The sequence below is a fragment of the Ochotona curzoniae genome, unplaced genomic scaffold (genome assembly GCF_017591425.1).
Source record: "Ochotona curzoniae isolate NIBS_2020 unplaced genomic scaffold, NIBS_Ocur_1.0 contig_2692, whole genome shotgun sequence".
NCBI lineage: Eukaryota > Metazoa > Chordata > Mammalia > Lagomorpha > Ochotonidae > Ochotona > Ochotona curzoniae.
In genome coordinates, this window is record NW_024465556.1 from 18408163 (window position 1) to 18433960 (window position 25798).

At 38.9% G+C, this 25798-nt stretch overlaps 1 protein-coding gene across 5 annotated transcripts in view; it reads left to right on the forward strand.

Annotated features, from left to right (window-relative positions):
- The window catches only part of ADK (adenosine kinase), a 440503-nt gene that overhangs the window by 381105 nt on the left and 33600 nt on the right, over positions 1-25798 (forward strand). For all 5 annotated transcript variants that reach the window (XM_040975998.1, XM_040975994.1, XM_040975995.1 and 2 more), the window contains one exon: positions 25509-25595. In XM_040975998.1, coding sequence (XP_040831932.1) covers positions 25509-25595 — 87 coding nt within the window. The remainder of the gene's footprint in view (positions 1-25508; positions 25596-25798) is intronic.

A 25798-nucleotide genomic window follows, 5' to 3' on the forward strand; every position in this document is an offset into this window, starting at 1 on the left:
CAGCCTCTAGTGTGAAAACAGCCATATGTAACAACGTGTAAACAGATGGGTATGGCAATGTTCCAATAAAACTTTATTTAAAAAATAGGCAGCTACCCGGATTTGGCCTACAGGTCATAGTTTAAAAACCCCAGATTGTGATATTAAGGTAGTGTGGATGCATATTAAAAGAATTCTTTGGGAGATAGAATATGAACTTTTTTTTTTAATCAAAGAGACCATTCTTTGAAACTTTAAAAATAAATTCATCAGATATATAATATTTTATTGTTAGAGTTTTAACACTACGGACAAGAGTAAAAGTGCCTTAACTGTATTGTCAAATTCTATACAACAGAGAAACCTTGATTCTTCTCAATTAAGGAAGAAAATAGTGTCTGCAACACTTATGATAGGGTTCTGAGTATTTATGATCTTTGAGCCTAGTAGGAGAAAGACTGAGGGCTTGCTAGTTTTCCTTCTAATGAAAGTGTCTACATTGTGCTTTCAGTGTAGAGTGTGGACTGTGGACGTGTGTGTGTGTGTGTGTGTGTGTGTGTGTGTGTGTGTACTATGCTTTAGGGTTTAGAGGTGTCCAGATAGGGACAGCTGCCACACTTGGCAAGTTTCCATTGATCTTGGGTTGAATTTATGCCTTAATAAAAACTTAGCAGTATTCTAATACAGCCTTGTTCTCTGTTTGAAGATAGATATTAGTTCTCCCATGGCAAGGCTCAGCTAGTTTAGTTTAACACTTTTACTTCTGTTCACATCAGCGAAAAGGCAATTGAAGATTGGGATAATTATAAAGGGATCAGCACTGTGGTACTTTATCTGCCTCAAGAAGTCTAAAATATTCATATTGGCCAACTTGCTTTCATCTAACACAATTTGGGATCTTTATTTTCTAAAATACTGAGCATGAGCTCCTTGTTGACTTATCCTATCAGCCATCACTATGAGCATAGCAGAACAGACTCATTCCTAACAATTACATTTGTCCCTAGTGAAGAGGGCCACCCTCCCAGCATGGTGACAGCTCTAGCCCTCACTAACGCAGCAGTCTCAACATGAAAATGGCACCAGGGTCTCGGATTCTTTCATGGAGTCTTTTTGATGAAATCAAAGCTATTTCACAAGAATTCAGAGATACTATGTGCCTTTTTGTCACTCAGTTGCCGTAGATTTCCAGAGACTACATAATGTGTGATACCACAACAGATTGAAGATGCAAGAAAGTATGAGAATCCAGCTGTCTTCTTTTAAACCAGACATTAGAGATTAGCAGAAACGTAAATACCACACTCTTTTTTTTCTTGTTAAGATTTATTTATTTAGAAAGAGCAACAGGGAGAAAGAAAGAGATCTCATCTACCCACTGTTTTTCTCCCCAAATGGCTGCAACAACCAGGTCTGAATGGGGCCAAACCTAGGAGCCAGGAATTCAGTCTGGATCTCCCCCATGGATGGCAGGAACCCAGTACGTAGACCATCTTTCCCTGCATTCCCAGGAGCATTAGCAGAAGCTGGATCCGAAGGCAGCGCAGCCAGTACTTGGACCATCACTTCCACCACGACACCAGCCTCCACACTCTTCACTAACACTTTTATTTGGGTCAAAAAGTTACGTTTCGTAAAAACATACTTAATGGACAATAGGTGTAACTTTTTAATTTCTAATATTATAGCTATTAATGAATATAGTTAAATAAAAGCTGGTACGAGTCCTCAGTAATTTGTAAGAATTTTGCAGGAGCCTTTAGCCAGGAGTTCTAAGAACACCCCCTTTATTATAACATGCTAACTTGCAGTACTCTGATCTCATCCCCAGCCTATTTCACTTGTGTAAAACATCAACTAAAATTCCCACAGAGATAACAGATGTTAACAATTTAGTGATTATCCTTCTAGACATCTTTCTACTGAGTGCTCACATACGCATGCATTGCATAATTGTACATGTTTGAGATTGTACTACACTCTTCCAAATTTTTTATTGAGACACTTTAATTTTTCTTCTTATTCACCCTGAATTCTTATAAAATCCCATGGTCTTAAAGTTGTAAAGGAAGGGCCCAGCGCAGTAGCCTAGTGGCTAAAGTCCTCACCTTGCATACACAAGGATCCCATATGGCCTGGGAAAGCAGTTGAAGAGGGCCCAAAGACTTGGGACCAAGCACCCATGTGGAAAACCCAGAAGAGGCTCCTGGCCTCAATTCAGCTCAACTCTGGCTGTTACAGCCACTTGGGAAGGGAACCAGCGAACAAATCTTTTTCTCTGTATATCTGTCTTTCCAAACAAAATAAATCTTTTATTTAAAAAGTTAAAAAGGACATATGGATCATCTTACCTCACTTCTAGCTCAATTAAGAGATTTTTTTTTTTCTAAAATACACACAACCCTGGAGATCTATGCATTGGCTTCATAAACCCTGGGTTGTTAGAAACTGGTGGGCAGGAGTTTTTCTTTGTAAATCTGTTCTTTTGTCCTAGATCTGCATCTGCACTGTGTGTGTCATTCTGATGTCTTTTTTTTAATCTGTCTTCTAGCCTGTGAATCCTTTCCTAAGTTTTATCTAAGCTTCTGTTAAAACTATCCATTTAATTAGTATTTTGAATTTCCATTGAAACCTGCCTATGTGATTATTAATTTCCATCTCTATTTTTATATTTCTGCACTTGTCAATTTTGGTGTGTAAGATGTTTTTTCTTGCAGATTTTTTTAAACAGAGATGGAGAGACAGATAGATCTTCTATCCACTGGTTCATTCCCAGAGTGACCGCAAGCAGCCAGCGCTGAACCAGTCTAAAACCAGGAGCCTCTTTTGGATCTCCCATTGGGGTACAGGATCCCAACAATTGGGCCACTCTCCACTGACATCCCAAGCCAGAAGCAGGGCTGGAAAGTGGAGCAGCCGGGACATAAACTGGCACCCACATGGAATCTCTACACTTGAAGATAGAGGATTGGCCATTAAGTCACTGTGCCAAGCCTTCAATTTTGGTTTTTCAATGCTTGATCAGTAAGGTAGTCACTTGAAAGTTCCTGTTTGGGGCAAGCATTGGTTCATAGTGATAAAACCTCCACCTACCACACTAACATCTCATATATGTACAAGTTCATGTCCAACTACTCTACTTCCACCAGCTCCCTGCTGGTGGCCCAGGAAATTAGTAAAAGATAAAGCTCCTAGCTTCTGATTTCAGCCTGACCCTGGAATTTGTGCCCGCTTGGGTCATGATCCAGAGGGTAAAAGACCTTTTTATGTGTGTCTCTTTCATCTTTCTTTTGACTTTACGTTTTTATTTTGTGAGTTCATTTTTAGAACCTGCTTTGGTCAAATTTTTATTGTGTAATTCTACTATTTAAACCTCTTGTGTTCCTCCTTATACTATTTGTTTTCTGTAATGGGTGATACATTTTATTTGCAAAATTGTGTGTACTAGTATTTGAGGCATAGATTACCTCATGCTTGCTTTTCAAAGGCATGGGAACACTGGAAGAGTCAAATCACAATGAAAGTTTAGGATTTTAGGTGATTAGAAGTTACAGTCCTTTGCCTTTTTACTTGCAACGCACCTATCTTGTATCCTTTCAGTCCCAGCTTGAATTAAGGAAGTTTTTCCCGGACCATTTCTTGTGGCAGTCTCAGTTCTATACTAGATTCTCCTTAAAACCTTAAATACCAGATTCAATTCCCTGGGTTTCAATCACCCCTTGTAGCCTAGCATGGTAATTCTGAATTTTTTCTTGAGCTTTCCATGATGACTTCAAGATTTTGTTTATTTGAGAGGAAAAAACTCGCATCCATTGGTTTATTCTCCAAATGCCCAACACAGCTATGTCAAGACTGGAAACCAAGAATTCAATCAGCATCTCCCATGTGGGTTGCAGGAAACCAGACACTGGAACCATTACCACCTTCTCTTGGGGTTGGCATTAGTAGGAAGCTGGAATCAGAAGCCAGACCTAAGAATCAAACCTTGGTGTGCTCCAGTGTAAGACATGAGTGTCTGAACAGCTAAGCTAAATGCCATCTCTGTCCTTCTCTGTTTAATTTATCTGAAATGGATAAGTGGGTTTTTAAAATACATATTTTGCTTAGATGCTCTAGGTGTTCTTGATGATATAGTTGATATAAGTTACTTAGATTACTATTATTATAAGTACCTAAAGCTTACCTAAATGCATATTACTATTCCTCAGTCTTTCTGGAATGTTAGGAATGTGTGGACAGCATGAAGGAACCCCAATTGGGGCACCCTAATAGGCAGTTTTTCTTTTGTAACACATTCACACAGACGCTCCTATAAATGTTTCTTGTATGTTTAGTCAGATGTTATATTTGAGTTCAGACAAATTAAGGACATTGCCAAATATCCTTAATTCAGATAAGCCATTACTATATATGCCCTTCATCTTTCTCAGTTTTGCTAGCATTTAAAATTCTGTACTGAGGACTGTCACAGTGGTGTTGCAAGGCTAAGCTTCCACCTACAGCACTGGCATTCCATATGTGTGTCAATTTGAGTCTCAGCTGCTCCTCTTTCAGTTGAGCTTGCTGCTTATGGCCTGAGAAAGTAGTGGAGTATTACCCATGTCCTTGTGCCTCTGCATCCTCTCGGGAGACACAGGGGGATGCTCCTGGCTTCAGACTAGGCCACATCCAACTGTTACAGCCAGTTGGGGCCAAATCAATGGGTGGAAGTTCTTTCTGAAATAACCAAGTTAGTACCAGGCCAAAGCCAGGAGCCAGAATTCATTTTAGCTCTCCTAAATGGAACCCAGCAACTCGAACTATTGACTGCAGTCTCCCAAAGTGCACATTATCAGGATGTTAGTCAGGCAGAGCCAGGACTTAAATGCATATGCTGCTTTATGGGTTGTGAACACCCCAAGCTGTAGCTTAACTATTAATGCCAAATGCCTACCCCAATAATGGAGCTTATTTTTAAAACCACTTCTGTTGCCCTGCTTTAAAATATTGATTATATATACATATGTATATGTGTGTATGTATGTATGTATATATATGTATATATAGAAAGAGTTTCTTTTTTTTTGGTGTGTCTCAAAATTTCTTTAACTGCATAGGAATTTATTGTTTAGGAAGTTAAATATTTAATACCGACCACCTAAGCAGTACAGGGCATCTCACTTATCTTCCTTCCTTCCTTCCTTCCTTCCTTCTTTTCTTTCTTTCCTCCTTTATTTACTTATTTATTTTTAAGTATTTCTTTTATTTATTTGAAATGCAGAGTTACAAAGACAGATCTCTCATCCACTGGTTCAAAGGAGCCAGGAGCTTTACCTGTATCTCCCATGTGAGTGCAAGACCCCAAGGATTTGGTCCATCTTTCACTGTTTCCCCTTACACCTTCACAGGGAGCTAGATCCACCGTGGAGTCACCGGGACTCAAGCTGGCACCTATGTGGGAAGCCAGCATTGCAAGCAGTTGCTTAACCCATTCTGCCACCAACACTGACCCTATGTTTACTGTTTTATATGATACCTTCATTAGTGCCTCTTGATCAGTTTTTTTTAGAATTTTTGTTTCAAAATTGCTTTATCCTCATTTGTTTACAGTTTTTCTTCTTTCTTGTATAAATTGTTTGTCTCCCTCTCCAAAGGTACATTTACTAGCTCTTGTGTTTTCATTTATTACATATTCCCATAAATCCTAAATTCAGAGACACCCAGTTCTCCTTTATACTTATTGTATTTTTTAATTGTTCTCCTGTTGCCGTTCAGTATGTTTTTGGAAGTTATTCTGTTTTCCTCAGTGTTTCCGAGGTTCTCTAGTGTATCGTTTTGTTTTCATGCATCACAGCAGTTCTGCTGTTCTCACATTGGGCCTCTTACATGATGATTTTCTTTTCATAAGTAAAGTGTTATATTGTATAACAATGAAGCTTTTATTATCTGTTATAATATTTATTTAACACAATAGAATTGCAGGGTTTTGTGAAATGAAGAAATGTGTTTCTCTAAGTATTGCACCTATGACAAAAAGCTGCCAAGTGCTGCCACTGGTTGGTGACCTCAGAATGATTTCTGCTGTCTTTACATTTGCTGTAATAGTAATTGAACCTCCCCCAAACCCCCTCAAAGAAAAAGATCACAGAATTCCCAGTTATTAACTTTGCAAATGCATTGATGAATACCTTGTTTGATGAGATAAAAAGCCTCAGTAAGTGATAGTCCCACCTGTATGGTGCATTTGAAAAATGTTGTTTATTGACACTTTGCTGTCAGTGACATCTGAACGGGAACTTTTAGGAGCAGTTGGCTGTCCAATAATGGCAAATTTCAAGGCTATGCAAATTGTGGCAGTTCAGCCCAGCTTTTTTTCTCTATTATCATATCAATTGAGTCAGTTCAGAGTAGACAAAGCAAGGTTATGGGAACCACCTAGAGCAGCACGCACCATTTAACATCAATGCAGCATACATGAACATCTGCAACTTCAGTCTTATTAACGCAGGGTAGAACGGAAGGCCATAACCAGCTTTCTTCATCACGTAATTGCAAAATGGTATTTCCTAATGCTTGTGTTGTTTATCAACAGGAACTTCATCAATAATTGTATAATTATGGTAGCCTAGATTACAGTGCCCTCATGCAACTTGTATTTATTACAGAGTGGTCTAAATTTAATCTGAATTTGAACACATTCAAGGCTGGTAATATAAATCCCTTGAAATGGGAGCTGCATAATGCATATATTTTGTATAGGAAGAGAATGACAGTTTATGATTCTTCAATCACTTTGGGGATTAAGTTAACACGGAAAAGACAAAAAAGCAGTATAAGATGAAGGGAAGCCACTAGTTAGATTCAAACATAGACCCATCAAAGATGAGAGTAGATTATGTTCTTAAAATTATCAGTTATGAGTAATTAGATGTTTGCCTTAGGCCAAAATTGGGTTGGCTTAGAACAAGATTATTACACCAAGGTTTTATCCTCAGCCTCCATATTTAAAGGGAGAAAACGGCAGAAAGTTACAAATATAGCAAGGAAAAAAAAAGTATGTTATCTCAGGTTACAAATTTCACAGAGGAAAGGCTGGGTGTATCTCCTCATCCTTTATTGCTGTTGGAGCCTGGCGTTGCCACTGCTCCTAACTATCAAATGTTAGTGTTTGCAGTGCACAGTCAAGAGTGGTCTTCAGGCTGTGGCAGCAGAGTATCTTCTGACAAGGCAAGACCAGAGGCACATTAATATCAGTATAGTCAGTGGGAAAGCAGAAAAAGGAAAATGACAGAAACGATTCATTTAAAGCATGTAAGCATAGAAGCTGGTCTGAAAAGTTTATGATTTTAAACATGAAAAAGTAAGAATTACATAAAGCCGTTTTGTGATTTTAAACAATCTAAGCCCTGTTAATGTAATTGCATTTGAAATATTTTATGTCTAGAATTCCCACTTCAAAAAAAAAAAAAACCTAAAAGACATTAAGATTTTAGCAGAATTTGGGGCCTGAACTCAGAAGGTCATCTGAACTCAGGTTCGTACGTTAATAGTACAGAGGGAGATGAAAACATGATCCAATTATGGTAATTAGAGGTGGGGCTTACCAGGAGGTCCTTAGGTCATTGGAGGCAGGCTCCAGAAGGTAATTCTCATGAGACAGTTGGTTAAGTAAGTCTGAGCAGGACTCATTCTCTGTCTACTTTCTGACTCACCATGTGAAAGGTCCTGCCTGTGTATACACTGTACCATTACCATCCTGCAACCTTATCTAGTAGCTGAGCCAATGGGACCTGCACATCTGGGATTGTGAACCTGTAAAATCATGAGCCAAAATAAACCTGTGGGGCTGTGTATTTGGGATAGTAGTGAATAAACCACTTTGGGATGCCTGCTTACACGTATCAGGAAGCCTAGGTTTGAGTTTTCATTCCAGCTTCCTGTTAATGCAACCCTGGGAACAACAGGTGATGGCTCAAGCACTTGGGTCTCTGTCACCCATGTGTGAGACTCAGGTGGAATTCCAGGCTCCTGGTTTTGGCCTCTCCCAACCCTGGCTATTGGATGCATTTGAGGAGTGAACAAAAGATAGAAGATTACTCTGTGAATCAACTTTCAAATAAAGAAATTTACACACTTTTTAATTTTAAAAAAATCACAGATTAAAAAAAAAAACCCTCTGTCCCTTTCCTTTGTAAATAGCCTGTCTTAAGTGTTTAGTTATGGTGATGGAGAAGTGACCAATACAAAAAGTATTATATTTTGTGTTAAAGACAGGTGTTTCACAAGCAGTTAAGGTGCACTTGGGTTCGCTACACATCTGACAGGAATGCCTGAGTTCGGAGCCATATTCCACTCTCCAGGCTTCCAATTCAAGTTTTCTACTAGTGCATGCCCTGGAAGGCAGCAGGTCATATCTCAAGTAGGTGGGTCCCTGCAACCCAATCACATTGGGTTTCCAGCTCCTAGCTTGAGCCTGGCCAAGCCCTAGGGGATGTAAGTATGGGGGTATGGCAGGGAGCTGGATCATAAGTAGAGCAGCCAGAACTCAAACCTCTGCCCATATGACATGGTGACATAACAGCTGGTGGCTTTATTCGCTATGCCACCTCTCCAACTCCTGAAGATCCCTTTTTTTAAAGGTAATATGGGGATAGGAATTTGTCCCCACAGTTGAGACACTGCTTGGGATGCCCACATGGCACATTAGGGGGCCTGAGTCCCAGGACTGGCTCCACTTCCAATTCCTGCTTCCTGCCATTGTGCATCTTAGGAAGCAGCAGGTGATAATCCAAGTAATTGGGTCCCTGTCACCCAAAGTGGAGACCTGGGTCAAGTTCCAGGCTCATAGGTTCATTCTGGCCCAGCCTAGGTGGCTTCAGGCATTTGACGATTGACTTGGCAGATGGAAAATCTCCTTCTATCTCTCTGTGTCTTTCAGGTAAATAAAATGAATACATTTTTAATATTCAATTATTAGTATCCCTTTGAAAAGCAGAATATCAGAGAAAGACAGAGATCTTGTAGTCTTCTTCCCAAATAGCTGTAACAATTGAGGCCAGGCCAGGCTGAACCCAGAATGCTATAACCCAGGTCTTCCATGTAAGTGGCAGGATCCTAAGTATTTAAACCATTATCTGCTTCTTCCTAGGATGCATTAGCAGGAAGGTAGATATGAAATGGAACAGATAGGACTTGAGCTGGCACGCCAATGAGATGTGGGCATGTTCAGCTACAGCATAACTCACTATGCCACAACACTTGCCCTAGTAATTTGTTTTTAAAGATTTCTTTATTTGAAAGGCAGAGTTAGAGAGAGACAACAGAGGTCATTATTAAAATGGCCCCAGTGGCTGGAGCTAGGCTAGACCAGAGCCAGAGCCAGGAACTTCCATCTGAAATCATCCATGTGGGTGGCAAGGACCCAAGCACTTGGATCATCTTCCACCACTTCCCCAGACCCACTGGGGAGAGTTGGATTGAAAGTGGAGCAGCCAGGGCTCAAAGTGGCATTCATGTAGGATACCAGCTTAAACCACTGCACGAGAATGCCAGTGCTCCCAGTAATTATGTTTTTGTGGAAGTAATAAAGGAGCATGCATTGTGGCACAGCAGGCTTAGGGGACTTTCATGTCCCCTCTCGGAGTTCTGGTTTGCATCATGGCTAATCTGTGCTTCTGATCAGCCCTCAGCTAACGCATACCCTGGGAAGGCAGCAGATAATGACTCAAGAGCTTGGGCAGTGCCACCCTCATAGAAAACCCAGGTGGAGCTCCTGTCTCCTGACTTGAGCCTGGGCTGGCCTTTGTTGTGTGCATTTGTAAATTGAACTGGTAGGTGAAAGATAACTCTCCCTGTCTGTCCTTCCCACACCCTTTCTTCTCTCCCTCTATCACTCTGAGTTTCAAATGGACAAAATAAACATGTTTTCCAAATCTTGTAATAAAATGATTAATACAGCATCTTCTAGAAACTTGAAAGATACATTACAGATTGTATCTCTATTCCCAAATAAAAAGATTTCCAATGAAAGTTAAATATATCTTGACAATTTGAGAATAGATTTTCTATCATTGCTGGTACCTACAATGTCACAACACACTTGGACTTGTGACTGTTATAAAGAGCTATACTAATGTAATAATTTGGGGGAGAATCCTTATACCTGTAAAACTGTATCATGGAAAATAATAATAACCAAAAAATACAAAAAGTTTTTAAAACTTTTAAATGAAATGGTAACGGAGCATCTACAATAAACTTGACAACATTCTATGTGCATGACTGCAGTGGCTATGCACTAAATAACTGTACCTATCGTGTTCAGTCCTCGGTGAGTACATTTCCCCAGACTAGAGCTTTACCATAAAGGTCTGTACACTACCAATGCCAACAGCTATGTACTTCTCCTTTAAAGAACTTGTATACAGACATTATTCAGGCACCTTTCCTAAGAGCTATTTATCAAAACTGCTATGATAATAACTTTGTCCTAATGGGTCTTAGTTTCTGTTTAGGGAGTAATCGATAAACTACAAATTAATGTTCCATAATTCACATTACAATGCACATGTAATTATTTTGAGATGAGGCAAACCCTATGCATTTAATTTACAACTGTAATTAAGTAGACTCATTTGATACTAATTAGGTGTGCCTAAAAGGATCATAGGTTTGTGTATTTAATTATCAAAATACAATCAGCAACAAATTTCTTTAAAGCTTTACTACCTTGAGTTCAGCACTGATCTTTATCCACACTACAATTTTATCTTCTTGGACCATCAATAAATTGAGGTGTATTATAAAATGTAAATAATCCGCTGAGAGAGTTGACTCCTTTTTAACTACATAATATAATTTGACATGTGAAAAAAAAATAGGGTGTTAGAATACTGAATTTCTGTATCCGGCAAAACTGTCCCTCAAAGTGAACAAGAAATAAGCTGTTTCCAAATAAACAAAAGCTAAAAGAGTCTGTTGTAAATAGTCCTCTCCCACAAGAAAAGTTGAAGGGAATGATTTAGACTGAAGTGAAAGAGTGCTAGACAGTAACCCAATAAATTTTTATACTCAAGAAAGAAGTTATTTGATGTCTAGAATGACTCCCTACTCTAGGAGTATGACAGATTAAATATTCTTGCATTCAGATGTCCCAGACATATTTGTGATTTTAAAAAATTGGAAAACTGAGCACTCTGTGGTGCAGCCAATTAAGCCACTTCTGCAGTGCCAACATCCTATGGGTATTCAGCACCCTTCTGGTAGCCTTGGAAAGCAGTGAAAGATTCCACAAATATGTGTTTCACATGAAAGGCCTGGGTGAAGCTCCTGGCTTTGGCCTGGACCAGCCCCAACCATTGTGGCCATTTGGGGAGTGAACTAACAGAGGGAAGATAAACCTTTTCTCTCTCAGTCTCTTCCTCTCAAAACAAAAATGGGGTTGGGGAGCAGAGCACAGTGGCCCAGGAGGTTAATCCTCCACCTACAGCACAAGCATCCCATGTGGGCACTGGTTCGTCACAGCTTGCCCACATTCAATCCAGCACCTTGCTTATGGCCTGGGAAAGCAGTGGAGGATGATCTTGAACGGCTGCACCCGTGTGGAAGACCCACACAAAGCTTCTGGTTCTGGAGAAGCTTAGCTCTGGCTTGTGGCCATTTGGGGAGTGAACCAGTGGCTGGAAGATAGCATTAGCTCGCTTGCTCTTTCTGTAATTCTGACTTTCAAGTAAAATAAATAAAGCCTTAAAATAAAATTTAAAAATGAAAAGGCTTGTGCCCATGGCTTTCCCCAAAGGCCTGAGAGATGTTTCTATCTCCACATTTTGAAACTAAGACACTTGATTCTGAAGGATAGAATGCACAAATGTGGTTCATGGTTCAATTCCTGTCATCTTTCAATATTTATTGTGTGCTGATATTAACAGAAAATGGGAACTCTTACCCTCCGGCACTTAAACTGTGGGCTTTCGGAATGAGCTCAGAGAACCTAAGGTTCCTTTCCTCTTCTGTTGAGCAGCCAGAATGGCGAAATGGTAATTGCTAATACACTATTCTTTATAGCTCACACAGAGCATTTTTTCACTCTTTCTAAAGTGAGGTAGGAAAGCAGATGAACAAATTGATATCTACACTGTGAGGCAGTTGTTACTTTTTTGAGGCCTAGCACAGTATGTCAGTTTATTAAAAATAGAGACTTTTTTGGCAATACTTTGTTTTTTCCAAGAATTAACAGTGCAGCAAAAATCTCATGTATTTAGCCAATATTGAAATTTCGCATAGTCCATGCTTAATAACACCAGCCTTGCACTACCAACTGCTTCGCCTGGTCATTCGTATCTGCTTTCTGTGTCATCTGAGGAAACGTAAATAGCGGCCTGTAAGTAGACAAAGTCTAACAGATGTCATCTGCATAGCCTATAGTATAAGCAGTGTCCTCATCCTCTGAGGCTGCATGACCTCATGTTCCTAAATTAAATTCTTGCCCAAGTTCGTCCAGTCTCAGAAACAAAGATACGGATTCTTGTACTGTTTATTATTAGTAGTTCACAACTAACAAAATATAAAGACTTGACACTGAATGGCTTTTGTTTTCTCTGCGAGAGAGAATGCTTGGTGGCTTAAGAAGAGTGGGGGACCTGCAGAGTGATCTTTGGGAAAGGAATTAGAATACTTTCCACGGAGTGATTAATGGATCCTGTTCTGAGAGAACTTTCCAGGAATTGGCACACTATTGGACAACAAATAATTGTCTTATTTCAAAACAGGTCTTTATTTTCTTTTAGTGAGATTGTGCCTTTCTTGTTAATCTTCCAAGAGGCATTAGGAAGCCTGAATTACAGAGCAAATGTTTATCTAGTGGTACTTCTTGCATATAGGAGGAACATCTCCCTCCTTACCTTTTTTGAAAGATTTATTTCTCTGAAAGGCATGATCGCAGAAGGAAAGAGATACACATACACATAAACAGAATCTTTGACACATCGGTTCATTCTTCAAATGGCCACAATTGCCATGACTGAAGCCAGAAGCCTGGGACTCTATCCACATCTCACGTGAGCCCAAGTACTTGTACCATCTTCCACTGCTTTTCCAGGAACATCAACAGGGGGCTGGATCATACGCAGAGTGGCTGGGACTAATCCCAAAATTCCAGGGATATCAGCATTGCAGGTAGCAGCTTAACCTGTGCCACAGCACAAGCCCCCGTTTTTTTTTTTTTAAATTTTGAAAGATGTGTGTGTGTGTGTGTGTGTGTGTGTGTGTGTGTGTGTGTGTGTGTGTGTGGTAAGAAGGCAGATGTCATATCCTTTCATCTTTTTGTATTTAAAAAAGGTAATAGCAGTATTATAAAGATCAGAATAGTGTGACTCTTTGTTTTTTGTTGTTTTAGTGAAAAGGAGTTTCCTGTGCAAAAATTTTTTGAGATGATGAGAATCTTTATAATTGTATCATCCAGTAAAATTTTCTACAGTGATTAATTTGTTCTTCATCTATGTTGTCCCGTATGCTGTTCTCCAGCCATTTGTACCTACTGGGCACTTGAAATGTAGCCAGTGCCAACAATAAACTGAATTTTTTATTTTATTTGACATTAATGAACTTTCATTTTTGTAGTTACATATTGCTACTGGCTTGATAGGCATGTGCACTGTATAAGTACATGCATTTGTCAAAATATCAAGCTGTACATTTACGAATGTGTTTCTATAAATTAAACATCAATAAAAATAAGATAAATAGAAAAGTTTTATTATAACTACTTAAAGCAACTGTAAAACTTCCAGAACGAGAACAGAGAAAGAAACAACCACTTCCCTAAGATCTTCTGGCCAGAAATTCCAATCATGAGTCTCGTTAAAGTTTATTAGAGCTGTTAACATGGAAATAAATATACATAGCATTCCCAATTCATTTGGGCCCCATGTCTCTTAGAGCAACATATCTGATTTTGATAGAAATGCAGATTTAAGATTATCTAGACTTATCTAAGATTAGCTTCTCATCATGGCGGTTTTCTATTTCAGAATCTTCTAAATCAAGCATACTTCATTGGGGAGAATTGAATGCAACAGAAAATAAGAATGATGATTTACTATTCAATACTTTAAAAAATTTTTTTTCATTCATTTGAAAAAAATTACATGGAAAGGGCAGTGAGCAACAGATTCTTCCATCCTTCAGTTCACTCCCCAAATGGCTATGGTGACCAGGATGAGGTCAGGCTAAAGGCAGAAGCCAGCAGTTTTTTTTCTGGGTCTCCCACATGACTGAGTCCTGATTGGCTGTATTTTACAATTGCCATGGTGTGAATATTCCTGCCATGATATCAACATCAAAGTAAGACAGTGAATGCCGAATTGAGAAGAAAAATGAACCCAGTTTCTGAACTCTCCCCAACAATGTCTGTTAGCAAGAGACCTGAGTTTTTCTTACATTTGGTTTTCTAAATTAATCAGTATTTTCCAGAAAGTGTATCTTTTTCCCAGAGACTTCATTGAACCTTAAATATGTCTGACCTGGCTATAGCTTAACTCTAAATCATTTATCAGAAAGGGGAACAGGTATGATCCTTAAGCTATTTCTGCATCATTTTTAAACCCAGTGGTGCAGCTTCTATTTGGGAAGAATGGTAGGGAGTACCAACAAACTTTAAAAACAATGTAAAATACTATACTTAAGAGGGTAAGTAATGAGACATTTATAAGTTTTAATCTACTTTTAAGTGCAAGAGAAATTGACAAGTAGCTTAATAAAAAGTTTTGTGTTTAGCTTGAATAAAATGGTTGTTTTCCAGTATTTATTATTGCACTCCAAGTAAACATGTGATCTATATATCTAATTTAGTGTATTGGTCAATAAAGAGTACTCAAAATTTTTTTATCAGTATTTATTTTGATTATGAGGGCAACCATTGGAATCAGCTTCATGCAATGAGGAACTTTAATTTTATCGTCCAGCACAGACTGTTTAAAAATTCTTTTATCAATTTCATTTATTTATTTATATAAAAGGAATGAATTTCATGTGTTTATGGCACAGATTTAGAAGCATGGGGAGTCCTCTGACCCTGTGCCCTTCTTCCTGATACTGTTTGAGTTGCCCACATCCCATGTTGGGTTGCCTGGGATCGAGAGCTATGACAATCTGGCTTCCTGCTATTGGGCATCCTTGGAGACAGCAGGTCTGGATCCTTACACCTGTAGGGCAGACCTGGGTGGAATTCACAGCTTCTCCCTTTAGCCTGGTCCAGCCCCACCCAGCTATTGCAGACATTTAAGGAGTCACCCAGCAAATGGTAGACCTATCTCACTTTGTCTCTCCCCAACCCTTTCCCTCCCTCTTCTTCTTAGATCATTTATAAATATAAAAATTAGAAGAGTTTTCCATAAAATTAAAGGGGATTATGGGTCCCTTTATATCTAATACAGATTTTCCTTTGTAAGCTTTGTAAATTACTATCTTTGCATATCACTAGGATTCATTTGATTGCCATGGTTTGCTCTAATCCAAGTATTATTTCAAAATTCCTGTATGAGAGCATTCTATCTTTAAACAGGATCTCAACCTCAGTCCACTGAGTCATAAACAGGTTCTCATTTCTCTCCCTTCATATTTATTTATTTATTTATTTATTTATTTAGAGAAGTTAGAAGGGCAGGCCAAGTGAAGGATTCAGATAGAATGTGTGTTGCTGTTTCACACTCCCCAGTGTCTGCACCTGCTGGAATTGGGTCAGCTGAAACCATTGGCTCTCCTCATATGGGTAGCACGAATCATCATCTGCTTTCTCCCAGGCTTGTCATCAGGATGCTGCATCAGAATCAAAGGCAGGACTCAATATGAGACACTGCTATGGAATGTGGGAGTCCTGAGCAGTAGCTTAATCGGCTGACTACAACACCCACCACTGGCTTATACTCTTAACCATGATGTAATGTCATTTCTGTTCTTTATGCAGGATTTGAATTTTATTTGGTCAAATTTATTTCTCAGCACTTGGTTAAAGGAAGTTTACATTTTCATTAACTACCATATACTGCTTAATACCTCCTGTTTTGTGTGGTAGGCATTGTAGGGCAGGAGGTTAAGCTGCCAACTAAGAAACCTCCTTCTCTTGTCTGAGTAGCTGGACTTGAGTACAACCTCCATGTCTGCTTCAGATTCAGCTTCCTGGTAATCTGCCAAGAAGGTGATGGCTCAAGTGTTGAGATCCTGCTGCAGATGTAGTTCCCTGGTTCCTATTTCAACTTGGCTCAACCTCGGGATTCTACATGGGCACAAGTTCGTGTCCCATTGGCCCCGCTTCCCATCCAGCTCCCTGCTTGTGTCCTGGGAAAGCAGTTGAGGACAGCCCAAAGCCTTGAGACCCTGCACCCATGTGGGAGACCCAGAAGAGTCTTTCAGCTCCTGGCTTTGGATCAGCTTACCTCCAACCATGGCAGCCACTTGGAGAGTGAACCAATGGACAGAAGATCCTTCTGTCTATCTCTCCTCTCTGAAAACTTGCCATTCCAATTTAAAAAAAAATCTTTGAAAAGGAGGAGGGAGGTATTTTGTCACTCTTTCTAAATACTTCCCATGATTTCTTGTTGCATGTGGAGTGAAGTCCCACAAAATTCTGCCTCTACCATACTGTAGGTGCAGTGGTTTTCTCTACATTAAACAAGCTTAGCTTACCAAACTGGTGCTAGCCCAGGGCCTCTGTACTTGAATGTTCTACTCCTGGGATCTTAACATACCCACTCATCCTTGCCAATGACATCTCAATTCCATTTAATTTCTCTGTAACATCTATTAATACTTCAAATTACCTTCTTTATTGTTGTCTACTCTCACTAGAACAAAGAGCCCATAAAAAATTTTTGTCTTGTACGTTTACGTTTGTGTCCTTAGTCCCTAATAGAGTACCTCATACATGAGACAGACAGTGTCATGATTAGAGGCTAATGTTGTGACATAACAGGTAAAGCCACCACCTGTGATACCAGCATCCCAAATGGGCACCAGTTTGTGTCCCTGCTGCTCCGCTTCTGAACAAGCTCCGTGCTGATATCCCAGAAAACAGAAGATAACTCCATAGTTTTAGTATCTGTTACTCATATGAGAGACCCAGATAAAACCCCTGGCTCTTTGCTTCAGCCTAGCCCAACCCTGGCTGTTATAGGCATCTGGAAAGTGAACCAGCAGAAGTTTCAATCATTCGTTCTCCCTCTCTATGTCTTTTTCCTTCTCTGTGTAACTCTTACAAATAAATAAATAACTCCTTTAAAATATGTATTTCTTAAATACAATAACTGGACCAAACTCATAGTTTGACTCCTGACCCCAGTGTATGTTCCACTGCTTCATTTAATCTGCTTTTCCTAAAAACACTCATGCCTTTGAACTACAATAGAATTGACATTAAGGATAATGACATTAAGATGTGCTGAAGAATTCTCTATTATAAAAAAAGATTTCATTCATTATAGTGCACTAATTAAAGCAAAGATGTCATGGCTTATTATCATATTGCATTAATACATTTAGAAAGATCTCCAACTAAAAAGACTTTTACTTTCTCTTAGTTATCAGAAAATTAAATTAACCCAGGGCTCTTAATTCCTCCAAAGTCCTGGTTAATTAGGATTGTTCCATAAATCTCTATTATTAGCAGAGTTTGTCATCTGTTTCATTATCCTGTTTATTAGGGCAATCTGAGCAGGTGTCTTTGCTTATATCCTGGTGTACTGTCCTTGTAAAATGAAAAACATTTCCCAGATTCTTTTTTCTTTCCCATTCTTTGGTATAGACATATGGTGTTGTTTGGGAGGCTGTATGTGGCTTCTCTGCTTCCCCCCACCCCACCCACCCCACGCCTTTCTGCAGATACAGGAAGGAAAAAAAACAATGTGGAAACGATGCTCTTACCCACCTTCCGGTAGCCCTTGACCCTTATCACCCCAACCAACTATCATCAAAAATAAATATAATTAATAAAAAATTACCATCTTGGAAAAAAGAATATATATTTGTACGTTGATTTATACAACAAAAACAAACAAACAAACAAAAAAGTTTACGGGGTGGAGGCAGCACAGTGGTTCAGTGGCTAATTCTCTCCTTACGTGTGCCAGAATCTCACATGGGTGCTGGTTCATGTCCCAGTTGCTCCACTTCTCATTCACCTCACTGCTTGTGGCCTAGAAAGGCATTAAAGGATGGCCCAAAGCTTGGGACCCTGCATCTGTGTGGGAGACCCAGAAGAAGCTCCTGGCTCCTTACTGTGGTCGACTTAGCTCTGGCTATTGTGGCCACTTGGGAAGTAAACCAACAGATAGAAGATCTTTCTCTTTGTCTCTCTTTCTGTAAACCTAGCTTTCCAATAAGAATAAATAAATCTTTTTTTAAAATGTAATGATATATAGTTTACAATTTATATATATAGGATACAATTACTCAAAATATACAATCTAGTGATTTTTACTATGTTTACAGAGTTCTGTAACCGTCACCTCAAGCAATTCTAGAACATACTTATCACCGAAGAAACTTCATAACCCTTAGCATTCCCACCATGTTTCTTCCCTCCTTCTGTCCTCCCCTCCTTTTCCCTTTCCTCCCTCCTTCACTCTTCCCCCCTCCCTGCAGCCCCTCATCTCCCCTCCAACATACACATATCCTCTCCAGCCATTCCCGTGATCCCAACAATCTACTTTTTATCCAGATAAGAAAAAAGATATATAGATACAGATGTACCTATTCCAGACTCTTTTATTCCACCTGCTTAACTGTAATTATTTATCCTTCATCAGCACATCTCTATCCCTCTCACCTCCTAACCTTCTAAGCCTTTGGAAGCTGCCATCTTATGAAATTAGCTTTTAACATCCCATGAGAATGAGATTAATATGGTTTATGTCTTTCTAACATCCATGTTGTCAAAATGACAGGGTTGCATTTCTTCTTGTGGATGAATAGTATTCTATTGTGCATATATGCCCCCTCTTATTTATTATATCCATTCATCTGCTGGTGGACACCAACACTCAGTCCATATCTTAATTGTAAGTAGTGCAAAAGTTTATCAGCCAGTTCAAAGATCTTGTTGGAGTACGGATCTCAGAGGCCTATGTTTCTGGCATACTGTGCAAAAGTCACAGCCTACCTCCCGGGCATCTTATATAAGTGTAAGTGCATGTACTGGCTCCTTCCAGTCTAGCTCCCTGCTGATAACCTGGGCAAAGCAAGAAAAGATGGCCAAAGAACTTGGGTGCTGCCACCGATGCGGAGCTTGATGAAGCTCTTGCTTCAACCCGGCTAAGCCCTGGCTATGTGGCCACTTGGCAAACAAACCAGCAGATGGAAAAGCACTCTCTTGTCTCTCCGCCCCCCCAACTCTGATTTCAGATAAATAAATAAATCTTTTAATTAAAAAGATTCATTCCAGTTGTTCAACATATACCTAGCAGTAGAATTGTTGGATCATATAGTAGTTCTACTTTTAAGATTTTAAGGAGTTTCCATACTATTGTTTTCCATCTGGTTTTACTAATTTACATTCTCACCTAAAAGCTTGAAGGAGTCCCTTATTCACACATCCTTACCAACACGTGTTATCTTCTGTCTTTTTGATACTAGCCTTTGTAACAGGTGTGAGGCGATATCTCATGACTTTGAATTTTCTTGAGAAATATCTATTCAGGTCTTTTGCGCATTTTCTTTCTCTCCTTTTTTTTTAAGGATTTATGTATTTTTATTGCAAAGTCAGATATACAGAGAGGAGGAGAGACGGAGAGGAAGATCTTCCATCCAATGGTTCACTCCCCACGTAGCCACCAACAGCTGGAGCTGAGCCAGTCCGAAACTAGGAGCCAGGAGCTCTCCCAGGTCTCCCACACACGGGTGTAGGGTCCCAAGACTTTGGGCCGTCCTCGACTGCTTTCCCAGGCCACTAGCAGGGAGCTGGATGGAAAGTGGAGCTGCTGGGACAAGACCTTGCGCCCATATGGGATCCCAGCGTGTTCAAGGCGAGGACTTTAGCCACTAGGCCACCACACCGGGCCCCTGTGGATTTTCTTAAAACAGTTATTCTTCCTTGCTATTGAATTGTTTGTTTCTTAATTATTTTACTTATTAAAGATATTTGGCTGTTCTTACCAGATGTGCAGATCTTTACATATTTTCTCCCATTCTGCAAGTTGTTCCTTCACTCTGTTTATTGCTCGTTTTGCTATGCCAAGGCTTTTTAGTTTGATGTAATCCCATTCATCTGTTTTTGCTTTTTCTGGGTTTGCTTTGAGGTCAGTCATATCCAAAATATCATTGCCCAGACAAATGGGATACAGTCTTTCCCTAGTTGTTTTGAGTGACACTTTTTTTGGGGGGGGGGGGGTTCTTTGTTTAAAAGCAAAAGAAATGACAGATAGCATTTGGCTCCGAAGTTAAGATATCCTGTGTTGGGGTGCTTGGGTTCGAGTCCTGCCTACGCTTCCCATGCAGCTTCCACTGATGCACGGGAGGCAACAGGTTCGGATGCATGCACATCCCCTCGTCCACCTGGGAGACCTTAGTGGAATCTGCGCCTTGATCCTCTCTGGGCCAGGCCTGTCCCTCGTGGACATTTTGGCAGTCAGCTGGCAGATGCAAAGCACCTGTTGTTCTCACTGCTGCTCTCTCTCCTTCTCTCTGTGTGGCGCTCATTCAGTCTGTTTTCTCCTTCACGTCCCTCCCTCTCTCTGTTCTTTACTCTGTGTTTCAAATAAATAACCTTTTTTTTGAAAGAAAGAAATCAACTAAATAGGGGAAAGGGGTAAAGAAATTTTGTTAATGAAATGCCTTTTCATGTATTTGATTTTTCTTCTATTTTGAAGCTGAACAATATAGCATTTATTCGAAAAGTTAAAAGTTGAACTAAAAGCAAACAAAAATAACTAAAAGCAGCTTGTGATACTAGAATGAATCCTGAAACAAATGAAGGAATAAAACTACAAACGGTTTTAGAACTGTTAACAATATTGAAATATGGAATCATAAATCCATTTAATTCTTTTTTTTTCTAAATTTATCAGTTGTACCCTGATACCAGAATATTCTTGTTTTTAGAAAATGCACATCTGACAGAAGAAAATGATATGTATATATGTGTGCATATATGTAAGGGATACAAAAGCAAATGTAGCAAAATGTTTTTTAGGAAGTTATAAATATGGACCCAGCACCATAGCATAGTGGCTGAAGTCGTCGCCTTGCAAATGCCAGGATCCCATATGGGTGCCTGTTCACATCCCAGCAACTCCACTTTCTATCCAGCTCCTTGCCTGTAGCCTAGGAAAGCAGTGGAGGATGGCCCAAAGTCTTGGGACCCTGCACCCGTGTGGGAAACCAGAAACAATCTCCTGGCTCCTGGCCTTGGATCAGCCCAGCTCCAACAATTTGGCTACATGGGGAATGAAGCAGTAGATGGAAGATCCTTCTCTCTGTAAATCTGACTTTCCAATTAAATAAATAATTAAATCTCTTTAAAAAATGATAAAGATGAGCAACATTATTTGGAAGTTCTGTTTTCCCTGAGAGTCTTATATTAGTTTAAATTCATTATCTAAATAAACAGTTAAGGAAATACCAGATAAAACCCGCTGAAACTCACCTCAGTGTAAGAATGTCTAAGAGGTAGGAACCCTTTAGAATGTAAAGTGTTTTATATTGTATCTTCTCATCATTTTCTCCTTCGGATGAAGTTTTCGCCTTCACTTTTGTCTCCCGTGCCTGTTGGTGCTTGGCCAGAGGAGGTGGCGGAGCTAGTGACTGCAGTTCATGTTGAAGTTGAAAAGCAAATACCCACCCGCCTTTCAGCCTTCTGTAACTTTTCTTCAGTCATATTTTCTATAATTTGGAAGACACATTAAACAGTGATGAAGCATGACTTTGAAAATTATTTAAAGAAAATGTGAGGGGCCATTGTCATGAGGCTCTGTGTGGAGTGCTAAAATATATCTTTATTTTAATAATACGCTAGTGAAAGTTAGGCTGCTGAAACAGTTCATCTAATTGTTTGACACTCAGTGGCTAAATTTTTTAGTACTGTGGCATCTGTACAAACTTACCTATTTAATGTGATTGACTTAATATGGATGCATGAAGATATTTTCGTTCTATTAGACTAGCCTCCTCAGGAATTAGACAGTGAAGTTAGTGTCACTGTAAAGGGACAAGTAAATTATTTGTTAATATGAACTATATAAAGAATGCCTAAATCTGATTATTTTGTGTTTTAAGTATGTTTAATTCCATTGTTTGGGAAGAAGATAGCCAGAGGGTCTTTTCTAGTAAAAAACTTGATATGATGCTGAAAGCAACTGAATTGTGTACTTAGAGAGGTTATGATCTGATGATTTAATGGAAACCTAGAAAATAGGAATAATGATTATTTTCAGTCATTTTTCCTCTTACTGCAAAAAGTTTTGGAGAAATTGAGCACTAACTGCTATGCCTTATCTTAAATTCCTGAGTAGAAATACTTAATCAGAATGAACAATGTCATTTTTCTAGACTTAGGCAGAAAGCTGCTTTTTGCTATTGTACAAACCTCTAGCTACTCCATGCCCATCTCATTCCTAAAGCTAGGCCTAGTCTGAGTTGTATGAATCTTTTCCGCTTCATAGGTCGGATCATATCTCCATGTCTGTAAGAAAGTCTTCTATTTGATTAACATACTTTCTGTGATCATATAGGAAATCACTTTGGATTTGCTAGGAAAGAAAACATACTGATAAATGATGTCTAGTTGTGTGAAAAAGTAAACATTTATTTGTTTATTTAGAATGAGGGAAAGGGAGAAAGAAGTATCTCCCATCTAGCAGTCACACAGTTATGACTGAGCAAAGTCAAAGTAAAAAGGCAGAAACTCAACCCAGATCCAACAGGGAGAGGGGGGACACGCGGGCGTCAGCCAGCAGCATTGCCTCCCAGGGCAGGTGTTAGCATCAAGGTGGAATGAATGGAGAGCAGTTTGGGATGCAGACCCAGGCACTCTGATACCAAGCAAAGCGCCCCAAGCAGCGAATCAAACACTACACCAAACACGTGTCCTCTGATGCTTTACATCTGAGCAACTGCATAAACCGAATTAGATCTTCACATTCTAAAAAATATATAAATGTACCGAAGTTTAAATTGCATTTAAACATTAAACATTTTAAAGCCTTCTGTGACTCAGAACACATTTCAGGATCTTGCAGATATTTAAGGTCATCCTTTTCATAGACTTGCTCTTAATGTAATGGAAAAAGAGCTATATTGAATTTACAGCACACTTTTGTATCTGTAATGTTCTTACATACCTATTTGAACTATTATGTATTGAAGGGGAAAGTAATCTGTATCTCAAGAGATTACTTTTCATATATGACAGCTAAAGGTAAATTTTCTTAATCATCCACATACTTGTATATACAGAAACAAAACTATAGTACTTAGCCCAAGAGTCTTGATTCTTAAGAACAAAGTGAAAAATAATCTCCTCCAATGTAAAATAGGTTTTATTCATAAATAAAGATTCTTCCAAATAAATGGGCAACTTGGACAGGCAGTTGGCACAGGAGTTGATATTCTGCTTACGACTCCCACATGCGGTATTGGAGTGTCTGCATCACAGGAAGCCTCCACTTGAGATTTCTGTTTGCTGCTGGTGCACTGCAGGCAGTAGTGATGGCTCAAGTAGTAGGGTCCCTGCCACCCACATGTGGGACCTGGACTGAGTTCCAAGCCTCTGCCTTTGGCCTGGCCCGACCTCAGTTTTATTGTGGGCTCTGGAGAATGAGTCGTCAGGTAGAAGGAAGGTCTGTCTAGCCAGCTAACTCCCTCACTCTGTCTCTCCTCCTCTTTCAAATAAAGAAAAAGTAAGTAGATTTTTAAATTAACTTTCTCAGACGAGGACCTTAAAGAATTATATCTAATTACCTTTTGCTTACCATTTATATATAATTATTTTTAATTCTGTAAATCCAGTAATGGTGGTATTGCCTAAGATGGTTTACAGACATGTTATATTTTTAAATAATGTAACCCTATCATAAATTGTAATGGTGTCGTTAATTTAGCTCATTTTACTTATTTAGTGCCTGTTTGTTCTTAGTTTATAGTTGTTAGTTCTGTTTATAGGATGACTTGTACTTGGAAGTAATAAAACAAGGTTTCTTTGTAAATATTTATGGTACAGACCTTTTCCTAAGTCAGACTGCAACTCTTTCCCAATTAATTCAAATAAAATCCACCTAATCCTTCTTTTTCTCCATTTTAAGAGTATGTAGCACTGTGCTCAAGAAAATTTAATCTTGGATATTTATCCTGTAATTTGTAATTCATCAAAATTTTGTTAACTTCCATGTTACAAAGTGTGGAAAGTTTAGTTACCTAAAGACTTCAAATAGATGCATCTGGTATGGGGTTTCCTCACCATCCATAGTCTCAGGATCAAAAGGAATCATTAAGTAAATGAGCACTCCTTTTGAATATTAATCTTTACAGGAAAGTCTGTTTTTATTGATATATCTGAGTTTGTCTCTTGATAGTATGCATTAGTAACAAGTAGCAAAAGATAGAATATATTTGTTAATATTCTTAATGTTCACTCTTAAGATATTTGTTACGGTTCCCAAGACATCATTCTTGATCTTTGATGAGAATGAAGTTTACATGTCTTTAACTCATCTGTCCCCATAAGAGATGCAAATTTGGTGCTTTTTTTTTCAGCCCCCATAAAAAACACAATCCAGTCAATTGTAGTTTTCTGCTAAGCCAGATTGCCTCACAAATATTCATTACACTGTCATATTCCAAGTTTAAAGTATTATATTTGGTTACTCTGTAGTCAAAACAACCAAGCCATGTTCCAGACTCTTCTAGGACAAGAGCCCATTGCACTGTCTTTTTTTGTTCAGTGATGGCTTTCCTTTTTACTGGTTGGCAGATAACAATCCTTTTGCACACAAAGTAACAGGATTAGATTATTTGTAATAAGCCAACTAAAATCGGTTATCTTTGACATTGACATGAAGTATTGTAACGGAATAGAAGTGATGTTCTAATTATGCCTTGTGACTTTCTGTAGAGAAACACCCAACCCTTACTATTTGTATTTTTTTCAAATTTATAACTCTTTAACTGTATCCAAGATTTTACTGCCAGGAATGCAGTCAGACTTGAAGCTTTATTAGAGACCATGATTCAATCCATACAAACACATCCTTTAGCTCTTAGTTTCTGTTCAATCATTTGTACTGTCCAAAAAGTTATTGGTGCCATTTACAATTATTATCCCAAAATGTGAACTACCTTGGTATAACTCTCACAAGATTTATATTAGTATCTGTATGCTGCATGTAACCAAAAGGGATTGTTCCCAGATAACTTGTACCCTGACGTCCTGGTGTTCATGTACAGTCTATGGAAATGCTGTCCTCTTTCTTTCTGAGTGATGAGTGATGAAGGAGCTTCATACTTGACTGGGGGAGCTTAGAAATTGAGTATTCCTAAGTCACTCTGCCTTTCTTTGGCTCTCATTGCAGAAGGTGAAGTCACTGCTTTTGCTGTCTTGGATCAAGACCAGAAAGAAATTATTGATACCAACGGAGCTGGAGATGCATTTGTTGGAGGTACACACTCATTTATTTCAGCTTACTTATAAGTTAAACATTTTAACCCTTCTTGGTACCATATAGCCAAAGTTTATTAATTTACTAGCTTTAGTTTCTCCTTTGAAATAATGAACTCCTCATGTTCTTTTCACATACCATCATCACTGTGAGTATTGTGAGGGGTTTTTACTATACAAAAACTATGTGTTTGACAAAGATAA